Below are 17,842 nucleotides of genomic sequence, written 5' to 3'. Positions count from 1 at the left end.
AGAATATATGAAAAATCAATGTCATGCTTCATACGTGTTACATCAAACCTGGATGTATAAAAATTCAGGAATAATTGCAAGCGTTTTTTTTTTTTTTAAGTTTATTTATTTATTTTGAGAGAGAGAGAGAGAGAGAGCAAATGTGCAAGTGGGGGAGGGGCAGAGAGAGAGGGAAAGAGAATCCCAAGCAGGCTCCACACTGTCAGCACAGAGCCTGATATGGGGCCCAAACTCACAAAACTGTGAGATCATAACCTGAGCCGAAACCAAGAGTTGGACACTTAACTGACTGAGCCATCCAGGTGCCCCAATTCCAAGTGTTTAATGTTGCAAAATATTTCTCAGCTCCTATGAGCAACTGTTCAGAACACTGATGCCTCAGTATCCCTAAAACCGCACATTAGAACATAAAGAGAAGCAAGAATAGCAAAGTTTGGAACTATTGGAAAGTGATCCTTCATTTTGTGAGAATACGTTGTCACCAGCATATCTAAGAGAAGGACGGACAAGTTCCTTAATGCATCCTTTCTCTAGGTGTCTCCCCAAAGCTGAGCCCATCCCCAGCAACAGCAGCAGGACCCATGTAGGGTTGACAGATAAATTACAGCATACTCAGGACGTACTTCTACTAAAAAGAAGTATTCATTGTGTATCTGAAATTCACATTTATCTTGGTGTCCCAGAGTTTGATTTGCCATAACAGACCCATACTCCTTCATGGCAGTTGGGCCCGGCGATCTCTCATTTAAGCACCCAAGAAGACGAGATGTGGAGGGGTGTTTCCCTGGCACCTGAATGGTGTCAGTCACTATAGCAGATGTTCCAATGACTTGAGGCAACCTTGCCCGTGCCAAACACGGGATCCCTGAAGACAGAGGTGCCCATCTGTTTGTTAAGGCAGGTTCTCTTTCTGCCACATGGGAAACAATCATGCACACACTTCTTACCGGCCCTCAATAAGTCAACTCCATTCTTCTCCCATTTATTGTTCTATTCGTAAATATCGACTGTGCCCACACCAGGAGCCACACGCTCACCCAGGCACAGAGGAAGTGGGGAGGAAGGAGGTAAGGTATTACACCAACAACTAAGAGAGAAGCCTACCGCACAGTCACCTGCAGTCTCTCAGGAGAGACAGGGCACACCCCTAATAGCAAGAACATGGGCCAGAGGTGGCGCCCGTGGAGGTCAGAGGTCGCTTCAGAAAGAAGCAGTCTCTAATTCACCTCAGATGCAGACAGGCTCAATAGAGAAGCAAACACAGGAGTTTGAATGTCACATGTGAAAACATGCTAGAAAACAGTGTCATGAGGCAAAACTCATACATCCTAGAAATAAAATTTGAAAAATCCTATGAAATTGTTTTTTTTTTCTTTAATAGTAGAGAAATTGGCCATAATTATCCTGTAAAGAAACCCACTAGCACTAGCCAAGGAGCAGATTAGTCCCTCTCCGGGGAGCGGAAGTTGAGGCCACGATGTTTTCCTAGCATCAGACAAGGCACGGGACAAACCCCTAGCACTTCTGGTTAGGGACGCCCTGCAGCGTCCCCCCAGCCATGCTGCACATGGCGTATTGCGCCTTTGGCTATTGAACTGAAAACAAAGACCCCTTTTTGTGGTTCTAGCAATCTCTAGGAGATATTTTTCCTGGAAATTTTAAGACTTATTTCTCACATCAGCTCCATCTAAATTGATGATACCTCTGACCTTCTCATCTAATTACACTAGTATTTTGTCCCTTTTTCTATTAAATGGTTCCATTACATAACCCATTATGGGATTATGAGCCTACTCTAGGATTTCTCTTCTCTTCCACAGTGAGAACAGGATTCTTTTTTTTTTTTTTTTAGAGAGAGAGAGACAGCATGAGCAGGGGTGAGGGGTAGAGGGAGTAGGGAGGGTGGGAGAGAGAGACAGAGACAGAGAGAGAGAGAGAGAGAGAGAGAGAGAGAGAGAATCTTAAGCAGGCTCCACACTCAGCACAGAACCCAACACTGGGTTAATCCCATGTTCATCCCATGACCCTCGATCATGACCTGAGCCAAAATCAAGAGTCAAGAGTTGGAATCTTCACCAACTGAGCCACCCAGGCACCCCAGGACAGGACTCTGAAACATTGAATGCACATATGATGACTGTAGTAGTTAATACATAACTTGTTCTGTTACCTACGACTTTCAAAACCCTTACTTGACAAATGCTCTTACTAACACTGGAGTAGAAGACACAGACAACCAAAATTCTGCCAAAATGGTGTGTGCCCTCATTTACAGAGAAATGTGTAGACTGGGTCACAAGACAAAGACAAAATGGAGAGAACTGAAAAGCAGGACGTAAAGCGACAGTGTTCCAGAGGAGAAAAAAGGGGAATGAAAACCTGAGTGAACAACGGGAAGTGAAGGAAAGAGCCTGAAGGGCCCCCTTCAAGACACCAGGTGTAAAAAGATGTGGGGAGCTGCCGCGGGCAGCCCAGATCAGCCCTCCTCCTGACTTTTGAATCAGAAAAGTCTCCGTGTCAAACAACATGCTCCTAATGTGTTATGAATTTCTATAGGGACCTGGTTAAAGGTAGAAATTAAGTAAGTGGACAGATATTTATGAGAACATCATTAGGAAGACCTGTACTTCCTTACTAGGGAGTCGTATAAGTGAATTCTCTACTGTAACAACTAGCAAATTAACGTGGCATGGACTTTCCACTGGTTCCTGCCCCACGGTATTTGCCACATTTTGAGTTCTAAACCACTCTTTTCATTTTATTTCCTCCTGCCTGATATTCGGCTTTCATCTAGCCTATTGGGAACAGTTGCTATGTTTGTGATTATTATGCAGGAGTTATAAAACAGAATTCTACAGCAGCATGCACCAGTGATACGCACAGATTACTAAATCAAGGCAGGGAATTCAACAAGAAAAATTAACTCACTGTGTTACCTATTATCATGGAGCGAGGTTGACTTTAGTGAAGACTTCTTCATCGAGGGCAGTAGGGCCAGTAATGATATGCCTAAACCATATTAATAGCAACTGCACTGCTAATTTCATTAGCATTTGCATTATCATTATATATTAATTACTACAGTCAAGCCACCAAAGACTCGTATCCGAATCTGACAGCACCAATTCCCCGGATGCCTTTTGTGGTTGCTGAATGATTACTGTTCAACAGTTTGCTGCCTTTGACAAATACAGAGCAACATAGGCTTCCCCGCTTTGATAAGGCCGAGAGCACACACATCGTTGAAGCCAAACCAACAAGTCCTCCAACACTTTGGGAGAACACTGCACAGAAGAATGAAGGAACGAATGATAGAACACCAGGCACATTGGTGCAGAGTTCCATCTTGGCTCCAGGTGGAAGGTTTTTGCTCAAATACAAAACAGTCTTCAATTACTGACATTTCCCGTGGTTTTCTCTGACGATGTGTGCTATTTGAAAAAAAAAAGTCAGTGGTCAACCAAGTGCGGAAAACACGGGGGTAAATAGAAACGTGGATCTTACTGCAGACTTTCTCAGAGGCTTTAATATGGTACATCTTGTGACTCCATGAGAGGGGGATAGAGTTTGCAGAATATCCTAAAGTCTATTTGACCATCTAATCTCTTTTCTCACTGCATATCCCTTAGAATTATTAATCCCAGGAATGCACTTTTGAAAAAGCAGAAGTAGTAGAATAGAATTGAAGCCAGAGAGTGAGCGTTCCTTAAAAGTAGAGACTAGAGAAGAAAGAAAGAAAGAAAGAAAGAAAGAAAGAAAGAAAGAGAAAGAAAGAAAGAAAGAAAGAAAGAAAGAAAGAAAGAAAGAAAGAAAGAAAGAATGAATTTCTATTTAAGGGAAACTTATTGTCACTAGAGGCTCCCTAATTTCCAAATAAACCTCCAGTCCACACTGACAGAAGACTCTAATGCCATTCTCAGCATCTCTGCAAATTATTGGGGCCTTATATTCTCCTGGATACTCTGGCCCCAAGCCTCAGGCTCCACTGAACCAAGAATTGATGGACCATCTCTGCTCTGGTGCACACTCTCCTTCCACCCCACATAAACCCAAATATGGAATGTCAACCCTTTCTTAGATTTTCACCAAAACCACACAAATAAACAAACCCTCTGATAAGTTCTGTTGGTGTTTAGCGAGCTTTGCGAAATTCTGGGGAGGCATTTGGAAATTCTACGGCAACAGTGTGATTGCAAGCAACTCGAAATTGAGTTCTAGACATACCTATGCTTTCTTTGTTTTAAAGCTTTATTGAGGCATAATTTATGTACCATAAAATTCACCTGTTGGAAGTACAACTGAATGGGTTTTAGTAGATTCACAAGGTGAGGACATGCTTCTTCCTTCATTAGTTCTGAGACCTTGGGCTCCAGTCTCCCACAAAACGATTGGTCTTCCCTTTACCCCACCTCCTCTGTGTCTCTCTCACCCTCAAATTCAGTTTCTTTCATTTACAGATCTTTGACTCCCTTGCCTGCAGCCAATCCCTTCTAATCCCATCTCTCAACTCCAGGTAGCATATCAGAGACACTTCTCTTCCAGAGAGACATTCAGACATCAGAGTTTAAAAATAAAATAAATAGGGGTGCCTGGGATGCTCAGTTGGTTGGGCGTCCAACTTCGGCTTGGGTCATGATCTCGCAGTCCGTGAGTTCGGGCTCCACGTGGGGCTCTGTGCTGACAGCTCAAAGCCCGGAGCTTGCTTCGAATTCTGTGTCTCCCTCTCTCTCTCTCTCTTCCCTCCCCTCCTCGTGCTCTGTCTCTCTCTCTCTCTCTCAAAAATAAATAAAAATTTTTAAAAATAAAGTAAATAATTAATAAAGACTTTATAGCACTAGCCCAATGCGCACCTCCCCTATAGAAACCACGTGATTAATTCTATCAGGTCACTTCTGGAAAGACCTTGGCTCTTCCTTTATATATTATCATCCTACCTAAAAAAAGTGATAGGTGTTCTCACAGCCTGCTACCTTCAATCCATCATCCCTTCCACTGAGTTATGTCCCTCAGACAAACTTCCAGTAAGACCCAGACAGAGAGTCTGGTTCAGACTCCCTTGTGTCATCACCCTGGCCTCTACCCCAACAAGCTGGGAAAATGCAATCCATTATTCAGTCATAAGCAACGGGCTCACCAGAGCAAGTGGGTACAGTACTTCTGGTTCAAGGCCTAGGCTCCCAACAACCACAGCCTAGACTTTCTCAAACCAAGGAGAGAAGGAGGAGAAGAAACTAGAGGAGAGAGATGCACACTGGGCTTTGGATCGGCCACATCGGATGTGGGCTGGGATGAGAGGAGGCCTCAAACCCCACACGTAGCCCTGGGTGCTGAGGAAAAGCCAGCACGAAGGCCTGGCTCCCCATCCTTGGGGTGTTTCCACTGGTGAAGAGTAAACAGTTCAATTACAAGATGTGATGTTCACGTAGAATTCTTCCCAGAAAGGCAGCTCTATCCATATTTTAACCGTTGGGTAATTATTGCAATAAAACAAAGCTCTATACCTTTGCATTTGAGCGGCTGCTCCCCAGACTGTCTGTCTGTACCACCCCTGCAGGTTCTGGCCAGGCCATCCAAAGATGAGTCTTCTTCACGTTACCTTGAGGCATTTGCTTTGTGGAATTTCAACCTTCCGCTGTGTTTTATCACAGACCCTCAGCCTTTACTTTTGAGTAAATCTTCCTTCAACACGTGAAACGGCTGGACACTGCCCACGTGCGGTAAGCCGACGCTGAGAGGGGGCGGAGGATGGTGTGAGGGACTTCCTGCGAACCTAGATGACACATCGCTGCCTCCCGTGTCGGCAAATGATGACAAGGCGAATAATCGAAACTTTATTTGGGAACCAAAGTGAACCATGACAGGTCTTGGAAAGGTGTCTGAGTAAGCACTGCTAGTGGCCCCCGGCCTACCTCCACTCCCTACAGCAGAACCATATTTCAATTATTTTTTTAACGTTTATTTATTTTTGAGAGAGAGAGAAAGCAGAGGAGGGGCAGAAGATCTGAAGCAGGTTCGGCAGTGAGAGCAGACAGCCCAGTGTGGGGCTCGAACTCACAAGCTGCAAGATCATGACCTGAGCCGAAGTCGGAAACCCAACCAACTGAGCCACCCATGCGCCCCAGCATCACCATATTGAAAGGCCTGTGGTGGCTGGAAGCTATGGGTTATCTCTGGACCACATTTCGTTCTCTGCAGCTAGGTGGTTAATTAATTTGCAAATGGGCTTTTAAACCTGCAAATTGGTTACCAGACCATTGCTTTCTGGGGTAAAGGGCCTTTTTCTGAAAAAATTCAAATCTGTTGAGAACAGACGCCTTTGTAAAATAGGAATATGAAAATAGATGATGAGGAAACTGGTCGAGGATCTGGGTTTCACAGCAACATCATACTGCTGTAAAACTTTCTAAGCACTTGACCCCTGATTTCCGTCCTCATGTCAGAGCAGACCATCCAAAAGATTGTGAGAGGAAGGACCCAACTTGCAGGTCATGCCCTGAAAGGAAAGGGGCATGTTCTCCCTTAAGCCTCCACACCCCACTTTCTGTTGGTGATAGTACAGCCAGGCCGTGACCTACCTGGTGCCACACAGATGTGACGATCTTGTTGGCAGGATGGAGACACAAGACAGAAGGAGTCTGAGCCCCAGAGCTTTCACTGAGTGAACTGCCATGCCAGCTAGAATTTGTATACTTCTATCTGATCCAGGAGACATTGGTCCCAATTGGCGAACCTATGCCCTTAACCAATATGGACTCAGAGCCAAACTGCTCGTTGGAACAGCTCTACACATCATGGATGTCTGAGTATACACACAAGGACTAAAATATATCCCCAAGTCCAACTCGATTCTAATGTCTACACATTTGGGTATCACACTTTTGAAATTCTGACTGGTTTAGCAAAATCAGAGTCAGAAATTTACCACCTTTTTCTCCACGTGGGGACAGGCCAACAGCTCTCTGCCAGCTGTTGCCCAAAGATGCACCTTGGTCATAATAAACAACACAGGATTATACGTATGCTAAAAAGCAAGGTGCAGTGATGAAATAGTATAAAAGAACAGATTATTTTTTTCAGGGGTTTTGAAGGAATTTGATAATAATTATTTCGTATTGAATGTTGAAGCAAGTTCACAAAAAACAGCCCATTTGCAAGTGTTCCAACCACCTGCACACTGATCATTGACAGGATTCAAAAAGGTGTTAATTAGGGATGCACAAACAATAAAGTCAATTTAAGAGCACTATACCTGTATTCCAGAATAGTGCGTTAGTAAAAGAAACTGACTTGAAAAAGACCTTTAAGTTGATAGTTTAATACTCTTATAAATTTGGAACTGATTGCTTTTTACCCAATGTGTGTGTGTGTGTGTGTGTGTTCAATGATATTTCATTTAGTTTAAGCCTAGAGTAGAGCTTTCTCTGCATCTGAACAGTCCAGGATACAGCTGCTGGAAGGAGGGTCTGTGGCCTGTGTGGGTCAGGGATTATTTGTAATCTGTTTGTGCTAAAATAAGCAAAGAGTTTTGGGAATCAAGTACTTAAAGACTTTTATAGCAATATGAGATTGTCACGAGGCCCAAATGTGTGATGCACTTTCTGACAATTGTCATGGCCAATTACAAAAGTAATTCTGAACAGAGTTGAAATCTTGGCCCTTCACCCTAAGTGGCGAAGGCTCTCCTCACCAATGTGTGGATATAAAGGCCCCACTTGCAAGTTAGCCCTCAGCTTCATTCATGTCTTAGCTCACACACAGCCAACATAAAAACTTCTCAAGGACAGAGGCACATTCCATAAGTCAGCATTCGCAATAAGAACTAAACAAAAACTTAGCATTCCTATATTTTGCCACTTGGCAAAATGGCAAGCCTTCTCGGTGGGCAAATCTGCAAAGTCTGTGTCTTAATAAGAATTAGGAAGTGATTTATTTTATAAGCTAAAGGAGTTAATGTTTGTGTGCGTGTATCTCCACTACAGAAACAGTAGTAGCGTCCAGTCTTCTCCCCATTCTTCCTCAATCCTAAAACCAGTTCTTAGAATTCGCTCCAGGTGTCAGTAGCTACGCCTTCGGAAAGGGTCTTTTGTTAATACCAAAAGCATTTTGACTTATTTCTTTGGGAAAAAAAAAAAAAGAAGTGAAAGCAGACACTTCTTTAAATCAGAAAGCTTTATTTTGCCCCTGGAGAAATGTAGCCTGGTGAAATGTCTGCATGAATTGTTATTATTATTTTATTGAGCAATAAACGAAAGTGTGATTGAGTCGCCAGTGACTCGGAGATATTGTTAAGCCTGGAATCACATGGTTGAATGACTGGCTGACCAGAACCTGGGTGATTCAAATGATCCAGAAGGCAAATGCGCCAGGAGCGAGAATGCCTCACACCAACGCAAACCCAATTAATGTCAACAAAATCCTGTTAAATTTATCGGTTGCTTGGCTTCTGAAAATGGTGGAACCAGCCCCTTTCCTGTGCCTGCAGGGCAAATTCATTAGACGGAAAACAGCATCTTGTTAACCATGGAGTTCAGCAACATAAACAAGGGGCCTGCGCCATGGTCCTGGAGACACCAACAGAAGACCAGCTTAGGAGGGAACACGGAGAGGGGGATGCTGACCTTCCTTTACAACACCAATGAGTTGTCACGCAGTAGGTGCATCCTAAACCATACAGGATGGAAGCAGTACACCCCACTGTCATTCTGTTCATGAAGTAATGATCATACAAAGAACAAGGGAGGGAGGGGGAGAGGGGGAAAGGAAGGGATTGAGATTTTGCCTCCATGTTCGCCAAAGATTCCCACTTACTTGTTCTTTGTTTTAGTTGTTCAAGTAAGAAGGATTCATTTGTGCTGATCCCACTTCAACCATATGTACATCACATGCCCCTATGCCCACAATTGGCAAATCTTAATGGAACAAAACAGAACTCACCACCCTCAAAGTCATCAAACCTACAAGGCTGACTCCTCTTCTCTGGGTCACCCCCACTGGATGAACACTGCTAAATTCATCTAAGTCAAGCACCCTTAAATTACCCATCATTGTGCCATTTGGCAATGGGATGGCACCACTTCTGAGATCTCCCACGCCGTAAAGCTCAACAACACTCGCCTTGTTCAAAGTAGAGCTGATACACATCGAAAGGGCCATGGCACAGAGGGCTTCTGTGTGAACAGACTTACTCCCCTGGGGTAACAGCAGTATAGCCTAGAGAGCGGTTTGGCTGGAGAAGGCCAAAACAAAGTGCCAAAGAACCAAAAAGCATGGCTTATCAAAGAGACCATTTTCCCGGCCATGTCTGATTCTGAATCCAAACCCGTAACAACGCATACGGGGATTTCACGGTGTTCTATCAAAAATCTACTGAAATAAATCTGAAACATGGCAAAATATTGAGGTGAGATATTTGAGAAAAGTATTTGAGAAAAAGTCTCGCAAATATTTTTTTTTCTCTTACAAAGAAAATGTTGTTTGTTGGTAAGCTACTAACACTAGATATAGCGCATGATGGCAGTGGAATGTTAAACGATTATTACTCATTCATTGAGTCAAAGCTCACAATGTGTCTGGCACTGATCAAGGTTAGTGGGGTAGTATTTATTTGTGTTCTTGCTTGTTTTCTGCTTCCATTTTTAATAGTGACTGGTGCACAAAGGGCATTTGGGAGGGTAATGAGACAGAACTATAGAAGCGAATGGTAGAACATTCTACCCATTTGAGAAAGGAAGTCACATGAAATCTCTAAGAGATGGTGTTCCAGCTCCCATAACTTTCAATGTCTCTTTTTTTTTTAATTTTGGTTTTAGTGTTTATTTATTTTGAGAGAGAGAGAGAGAGAGAGAGAGAGCAAGCGGGGCAGGGGCAGAGAGAGAAAGAGACACAGAATCTGCAGCAGGCTCCAGGCTCTGAGGTGTCAGCACAGAGCCCGATGTGGGGCTTGAACTCACAGAGCCGTGAGATCACGACCTGAGCCGAGGTCGGACACCCAACCGACTGAGCCACCCAGGCGCCCCAACTTTCAATGTCTCTTAACGTTTGTGCTTTTGTTTAGCCCATAAGAGAAATCAAACTTCATAAAGGAGCTGCTGATCATTAAATTAAAGAAAAAACAACAACAAACACGCACGCACAACAGATTCTGGCCACCCTCAACATGCTCCGACAAGGGGCTTCTGGAATACACAGCAGGCACCATTGAGGGGCAGGGAAGGCAGAAATGGGCCTGGGAACATCAATAGAACCCAGAAGCAGAGAGCACAGGGCCAGGGAGAAAGGAAGGACAGAGAATAATTCAACATGGTCTCCTAGAAGAAGTTTACGTATAGAATGAAGGGATTTGGGGAAATCTGTACGTTAAAGTCTCTGGAGCCTTCCCCATATTCTCCTAGACTCCTGAGCCTTTGCTCTGTAGCACTTTCTCTTTGCTGATTTAGATGTTACGTACCCGCCCCCCAAATGTACAGTTTCACTGCTGATTTTTCTCCAGACCATTTGTTCGTTCTTGCTCTGGGCACCCAAATCCATAATTATTGTCAGCTGAGACAAAACTAGCCGCTTCACTACTTACCAAAGTATGCAGTCTCCACGGCATCGATCCCAGCAGAAATGCAGATCAGCTTTTCCAGGGAGAGCCCTCCTCCTGAAGCAATGACTCTGGGCCAGTGACTGCCTTCCAGAGGAGTCCTGAAGAGCTCACCTGGTCTGCAGGATGGGGTTGAGACGGTCATGGGGCCTCACAGTGCACTTGACACATTGCAGACAGGGGGTTCATAACCTGCTGCTCCCAGCAGTAAGATACTGATGACTTCATTCCTCTTCTCTTCTTGCCACTAGAATTCACTTGGTTCCTAGAAAATGGAGAAGAGAGGCCTGAGATCAGAGTCCCTTTTTACCCACCACTATGCACTGCCGTTTTGCCAGAGCTAGGCCCTGCACCTATGTGAAAGGCAAGGCACATTTCAGTCCTTAATGAGGTGATGCCTTCAGAATCCCCAGTGGCCAATGGACAGGGATGTGTGGTGTAAACCAGAGTGCAGGGAACAAGGGCGGAGGGCTGCAGAGCCATGTCCAAAAGCCACAGGCATTAAAGGGGTCAGAGCTCTGCTAAATAAAGTGAACCTTCTCTTCCACAATTTTCTTCTCCTTGGATCAGCCTTGGCAGTTGTCCCCAAGACAAGAGGGAGCCTCATTGGGGCCACTCTGCAAATTCATGAGGCAAGAAGACATACAAGCTGGGCATATGCATGATTATTACAGGAAGAGAGAAACATTGGAACTATTTAGCATTTGCAGCTGGAAAGGGCTATTGCTGGTGGGGAAGAGACAGATGGGGTGGGGGAAACTTTCCAATCTTAATAAAATCCGTTTGCCTTTTCCAGTAAGTAAAGGATTGAGTGAAGACATGCCTGACCCTTTAATATCATCAGCTGGAATGGGAGAGATCTGAAAGAAAATATTTAGAAAAAGAGAGTCCATATTATGCCTTGCCAGTGTTACGCCTTAATGTATGCTCTCATTAGCAAGAAGCCAATTCGTATAAACAATGTCTTCTCAGCAGGCAACAGCAAGTTAATAAGGTACCCTCAACACTTGTTGGCGTTTCCAGGCTTTAATAAATACTTAAGGAGGTAGCATGGCTTTCCTGGCATTGAGTGCACACGTTGCAACGGGGAATAAATGGGGGCATACAGCGTGGCAAAGACCACCTTCCCTCAACGAGTTCCATTTTTCTCTTTCCACAGTCTGGGAACAGAGGAAGACGCGAGCAAAGCAATTATTCAGGCTTTACCTGGGAAGGGGAAAGATCACACAGGGTATGACCAGGATGTACATAACAGAATAAAGACCAGAAAGGTTAGTTCATTTATTTATTTATTTATTTCTAAAGGACACTTTTTTTTTTTTTTAATTCAGGAAGATGCTTTAAGTTTTTATTGCAAACAGATGTGACCTTTGAGGCAGGCAGATAAGCCATCTGGGTTTAAAAAACATGTCATTAATAACTGACTTTAGTTATCAAAGTAAATTTGCAAAGATCTGCCACAAATTGGACACCATTGCTTGACTTCATCTTCGTTATGTCTCAATCAGCTACAGTAACTGACACTTGAGACTGATTGTATTTGCCTTTGCCCAAAGCTTATTAGACCCACACTAGACAATTCTCTTCCCTCATCTTATCTAGCCTTGGTATACTTGCAAAATGGCACAAGAATCCCCAATTTCCTTGATTTCCTTAACTTGATATGTTTAGCAGGAACTCTGCACGTCCACACGTATCCAGAAAGTTTGTTTTGTTTCTTTCACTTAGATGAGTTGACATTGTCAGGGGGAAACTTAATTACTGGAGGTCAGCATTTTGGACTTATAAAAATGATTACATGGGAAATTCTTGGTGGTATTATATATACTTCAAAAGACAACATGTAAAAATCTGTGCTCCTTTGAGTACAGATCATAATTAGCTTCAATTATAAACCTAAACACCTATAAACACCTTAAATCTTCTCTAGAATTGGCACATTGTAAACCAGTTACTTACCTGACCTTTCAAGAATATTTATGGGGCGCCTGGGTGGCTCAGTCGGTTAAGCATCCGACTTCGACTCAGATCATGATCTCAAGATTCGTGAGTTCGAGCCCCGCATCAGGCTCTGTGCTGAAAGCTTGGAGCCTGCGTTGGATTCTGTGTCTCCCTCTCTTTCTACCCTGCCCCCTCACACTCTGTCTCTCTCTCTTTCTCAAAAATAAACAGTAAAAATACTTTTTAAAAGATAAAAAAAAAATAAAAAGAATGTTTTTAAAACCAGTAGAGTACAGGATGCTTGCTATTGATCAAAAATAGATAAAGAAATTCCACAATAGGTGCTTACATACTTAACTTCTTTCTTCTTTATCTTCTGACACAAAAATGTTTTGCACCACCGGGTTGTTATTCCCAAGCCCCACCACAGATGAGGCATTAAAATCAAAATGACAAACTTATTAGCTTTAACTTTAATTGATTTTATACAATCAATGTTTTTAGTGGGTAAGTAAATTCACCTCTCAGCATATTTTAGTATTAAAAGATTACTTTGATGTCAAATAAAAATAAAATGGTTGTATCATTTAAATAAGCTTTTTAAGGATTACCTTCCCTGTTTTCCATTTTATGTTACGCACACGGGGCACAGCCCGTATTTCCAACATGTTTTGTTTCAATACCCTACTGTTAACATATTTATTTTGAAAGAAATTTTCAGAGCTGAAAGTTCACATCGTTCCTTCAGAAAACTCAGTGTAATTCAATGTGTCACAACATCAGGATTGATCATGACTGGTTTCAGGGCAAAATTATTTGGACCCTAATTGGGACTTCTCATTTTTCTCTCAGAAAACTTCCTATCTTCTGAAGACTTTAATAGGAAACTCATATTTGTATGATTATACTTATAATAATTAAGTAATTTAAATCTAGAGGATACTTTAGCTCAAATGTATCATTTTGAGGCCAAGAAAATGGAGCTCCAGTATATATAATTTATTATGAGGCAAACAAACAAAATGTGATACTGAATTATAAGGCCTTCAGCTAATTCACTGACATTATTTCTTGAGTAACAACAACCCCTAGAACCCCCCAAAATTGTAATCAGGCTCAACGTCTGTTATACTGTTATTTTCAAATCCAGAAAATCAAGCACAACTGAGCAGAATTTTAGAAGAAAAACACATTAAGTTGCAGATTCTACTCTAAGATCAGGTGCTCTGACTATACCCAAACCCATGCTGACACCTAAAGCAAGGAAGATGAATGTCATTTCCTTACTACAAATACATTGACATTTAAGTTATTATCAGCCAGCAGAAGGGACAAAAAGTAGATATCCTTGACCATTCAAAAGAGGACTTTCACGTATTCTCTATGTGACAATGTGCCCAGCACCTGTACCTGAGTGATTCTGATTTTGATTCACCTCTAATCTTTATAATTTTCACTTTGACCTTTTTTGAGTGGACACGGAACTTTGATTTTTTTCTTTTCATTCATTCATTTGGACATTCTAGACCTTTCATTGAGCCTCTAATACATGCAAGGCCTCATAAGATGGCATGAGTCCTAATAAAGCAAATACTGCCCTGGGCTGCATTAACAGAAACAGTGTGTCAGTGGTCAGTTACTACCAGAGTGTCACTTCCAGCCATACTAATAGGGACACTCCTGGGGAGCATTATGAGGGGAGGAACCACAATTTGGGTGCCTGCAGTCAGGCACTAGCTCTGTTCAGCCCAGGGAGCAGATAACCTGGTTGTAAAGAACTTTGGAATTCCCAGACTATATATAGTTTAGGGAATCCCCTCCCTATTTTTCTGTAGTATTGTTTTCTTCTGAGCTATTGGGGCTTTCTTACTTTTCGAGCATATGTTACCCCGTTTACTTTACCTGCTCCCAAATGGATACACTAGGCTACAAGATCTACTACCAAGTTCTATATGGTGAACACGGTTAGGGTGTCATTTACTAATGGGCAGACGTATTTTCTGCTCATTTGCCTCTTCGCATTTTGGTTTCCCTCTCAAGTACATATCAAGCAAGAGCGTATGAGAGATCCCAAGCCCCAGAACTGGGTAACGAGGTCCTTTGTTTATTTTAAGTATGTGCTTCATTTTTGCTTTACTTGTTTACATACCCAATACAGCATGAGCAATTTCTTTGCACTCCTTATGCATTTAAACCGGAAAGAAAGAAAAAAAAATGTGATCATACTGGGAAGTTTATATGGTAAAAAGGAAGCTGGACTTTTACATTTATCACTGAGGTGGGTTGTGCAGGAAGAGTTTGATCATCTATCTCCATGGGTCAAGTTCCTTCCTTGTTCATAAAGCTCACCAAGCTTTCTTCATATCACTAGGATAAGGTTCAAATTCTAACTCAAAAAGTCATTTGTGTTTACCTAAATAAATTTATCTTGACTATGATTCACAGCAGGTGAACGTCTCCCAGCCCCCAGTGTATTGTAGACCAAACCAAAAAAGGGAGAGACAGGGAAAGAAAAAAAACCCTTTCTTTGCCTCCACCTGACAAAAAATAATTTGCGGAGTTCATCATCCATGAAGGACCAAGTCAACTGGAAAGGTAACAAGAGGCATCTTTACATCTAGAAGAGTCATTTTTGGTTGTGTTTTCCTTGACAGTTTTCCAGGCCGAGGTGGAAATTCTCCAGCATCCTCTACATGAAGTTTGGCGTTGGCAAAGTTGAGTGTAACAAGTCATGTTTACTATGTCAGTAGATTCTTTTTAAGGCTGAACTAAATTAATAGCATCATGCATGATTTACAATAAAACCTTAATGAAACGCTCAGAACTGTTTAAAGAGCTGCAGCAGGTTTTTAAGGAAATTGGTTGTCTGTATTTACTCTTTGAATTAAGTGTTAAAGGAAAACAGAATAATAATATAGAAAACCCGGGTTTCCTGTAACAACAATAATTATGATAACTAACATCTGTATATGGCTTTACAGTTTGCAATGTGCTTTCTCATACATTACCTCATTTAGTAGAGTGGGAATGTTTAATGATCAGTCTTATACTGCATTTCATTAATAGTGTATATATATATATATATATATATATATATATATGTATATATGTATATATACACATTTCTCTCTCTCTATTAATAAGTACATTTAGAAGAAACTATCTTTATAAGCACTCTGCAGTAAGCCTGAACAGAAGGCTGATAGGAAGATGTTGAAATTCAATATCAACCCCATAAATCAAATACACATCAAATAAAATCTGTCAAACACTTCACAATGTTATGTGCACGTCACCAAACCCAAGGAGAATGCTGCTGTATCACCGCAGAATGATAAAGAGATCTAAGGTGTGAAAGCATGCTGTTAGAAGTTTCATTAAAGTCTTATTTACTAGTTCAGAATGAATTTACATTGATCTTTTAAACTATTGCTAACCACAAATGCATTAAATCTAAACAGTCTTCATTTACTGAGAAATAAATGTGTCAGCAGAACCATGACTTTTGTCCAATGTTGTTCCGGCATTTAATTCACAAAGGCTCAGTGTTAAGCTTTTTATTGCTTGTTGTGCTAAAGCATGTTCGCTTAATTGCAAATATATTTCCTTCCTGCATCATTATCAAAATTGTTATCTTGAGGAAATATTGTTTTTAAATAATCTGCTGCAAAACCAGAGCAGTACATGGGCTTATTCGGAATAATTGTTTCCTGCTACAGATGAGCTAGCAATTAAGTGGTAACGTGGCTTAAACAATTTTAAAAGGAGGTCAGGATGATAGAGATTGGGCTGTGCTGGTCCAAGTTATAAGAAGCTTCGGGACTTTTTTGGCGTCCACATGCACTCATGGCTGGCTTAATCAATACTTCACCGTTTACATCTTAAAAGAACTTTGTTAATGGTTCTAGGACCTAATCCAATAAATAAATCATTGCAGTGTATTTCATAATTTTGTAAGATATACATTCTGTCAAAGAGGACCTTCGTTTTCCGTCTCTGAAATGGAGAGGCATGTCTCACGTTTGACCTTGACCTTTCCCTCTATTAACTTTGGGGGAAAGGACTTGTATTCGGGTTTTAAAGCAAAGGATGCTAGTAACACTATTATGGGCACACCCATACTAAAACAAACAAAAAGACACATTACATTAAAAGAAGGAAAAAAGGACATGATGTGACTCCAGACAATCTAGGATTTTCATGCAATTTTCTTATTCTTTTTTTTATTGCTTTCAGTAGCTAAATACAGCAGGCATGGTGTTTCCACTTCAATGGGTGAAAATGTATTGAGAGTTTTCCCAGTTCTTCATTACTTAAGCACACACTAAATAGGTGACATCATTTTGTTCATTAAATGGGACTTATAAAAAATTATGCTCTCTAGGAGACAAAACATAGAGTTCAATATTATTTAAGTTCAAGGGAAAAAAACGGGGCGCCTGGGTGGCTCACTCGGTTGAGTATCTGGCTTCAGCTCAGGTCATGATCTCACAGTTTGTGGGTTCGAGCCCCTCATCAGGCTCTGTGCTGATAGCTCAGAGCCCGGAGACTGTTTCAGATTCTGTGTTTCCCTCTCTCTCTGCCCCTCCCCTGTTCATGCTCTGATTCTGTCTCAAAAATAAATAAACATTAAAAAAAATTTTTTAAAGAAAAAAAATAATTGTTTACTGAGCAGATGATTATGGAAAATACTTTTGGGGGTGTTCATTATTTCTGGGATTAGCTATATCTCTAAAAATGGAGAAAGACACAATTTCTAGAAATTAAACCACGATAAGCCGAGCTTCCAATGGGAAGCAACCAAGATAAGTCACATTTGCAGGGGGATCAAAATGTCAGGACTTGATTGGTTACTGTTCCACTTTGAAAGAAGGGAGAAACCTTCCACTTACCTGTCATGACACAGAATTCTGTCCAAGTTTATTTCAGAGGGAAACAATAAAGAAATTAATGGCAGTGCAGGACCAGAGCTGGGTGGACCCCGGAGGCAGGCCAATGAGCAATTAGCCGTGACCTGCACAGCCAGGACTGGGGAGAATGACATCAACAATGCTGAGTGATAAGACCATGACTTACATGCACACTCAGAGCCTACTTCCATTCAGCCTATATCCTCTGCCCACCATGGGGTAGCAGGAGCCCAGGCAAGGGTCAGCCTTCCAAAGGTACAGATATCCGGTACCCACCCCAGACTGCGGTAAGCCATCTACAACCCAGAATCGGGCAGCCTGGAAGACCACGGACTTGCCTGGGGAATTTTCTAGGATTCTCTGGCGGAGGTATCAGACTCAAAGGCTCCAGCAATGTGACAGAAAT

At 41.9% G+C, this 17,842-nt stretch overlaps 1 protein-coding gene across 2 annotated transcripts in view; it reads right to left on the bottom strand.

Annotated features, from left to right (window-relative positions):
- Positions 1–17,842, bottom strand: part of LOC128315116 (uncharacterized) — a 325,032-nt gene that overhangs the window by 99,474 nt on the left and 207,716 nt on the right. Inside the window, exon 2 of one of the 2 annotated variants that reach the window (XR_008297549.1) lies at positions 10,571–10,850. Coding sequence is in view for 1 of the 2 variants with exons in the window: in XM_053220587.1 (XP_053076562.1) it covers positions 10,833–10,850 (18 nt within the window). In the remaining variant the exon portion in view is untranslated. Of the gene's footprint in view, positions 1–9,827; positions 10,851–17,842 lie in introns of those variants that run through there. The other variant, XM_053220587.1, reaches the window with a different exon arrangement.

This window comes from Acinonyx jubatus, chromosome C2 (genome assembly GCF_027475565.1).
Source record: "Acinonyx jubatus isolate Ajub_Pintada_27869175 chromosome C2, VMU_Ajub_asm_v1.0, whole genome shotgun sequence".
NCBI classification, from domain to species: Eukaryota; Metazoa; Chordata; class Mammalia; order Carnivora; family Felidae; genus Acinonyx; species Acinonyx jubatus.
This window is presented reverse-complemented; position numbering and strand designations above follow the sequence as displayed.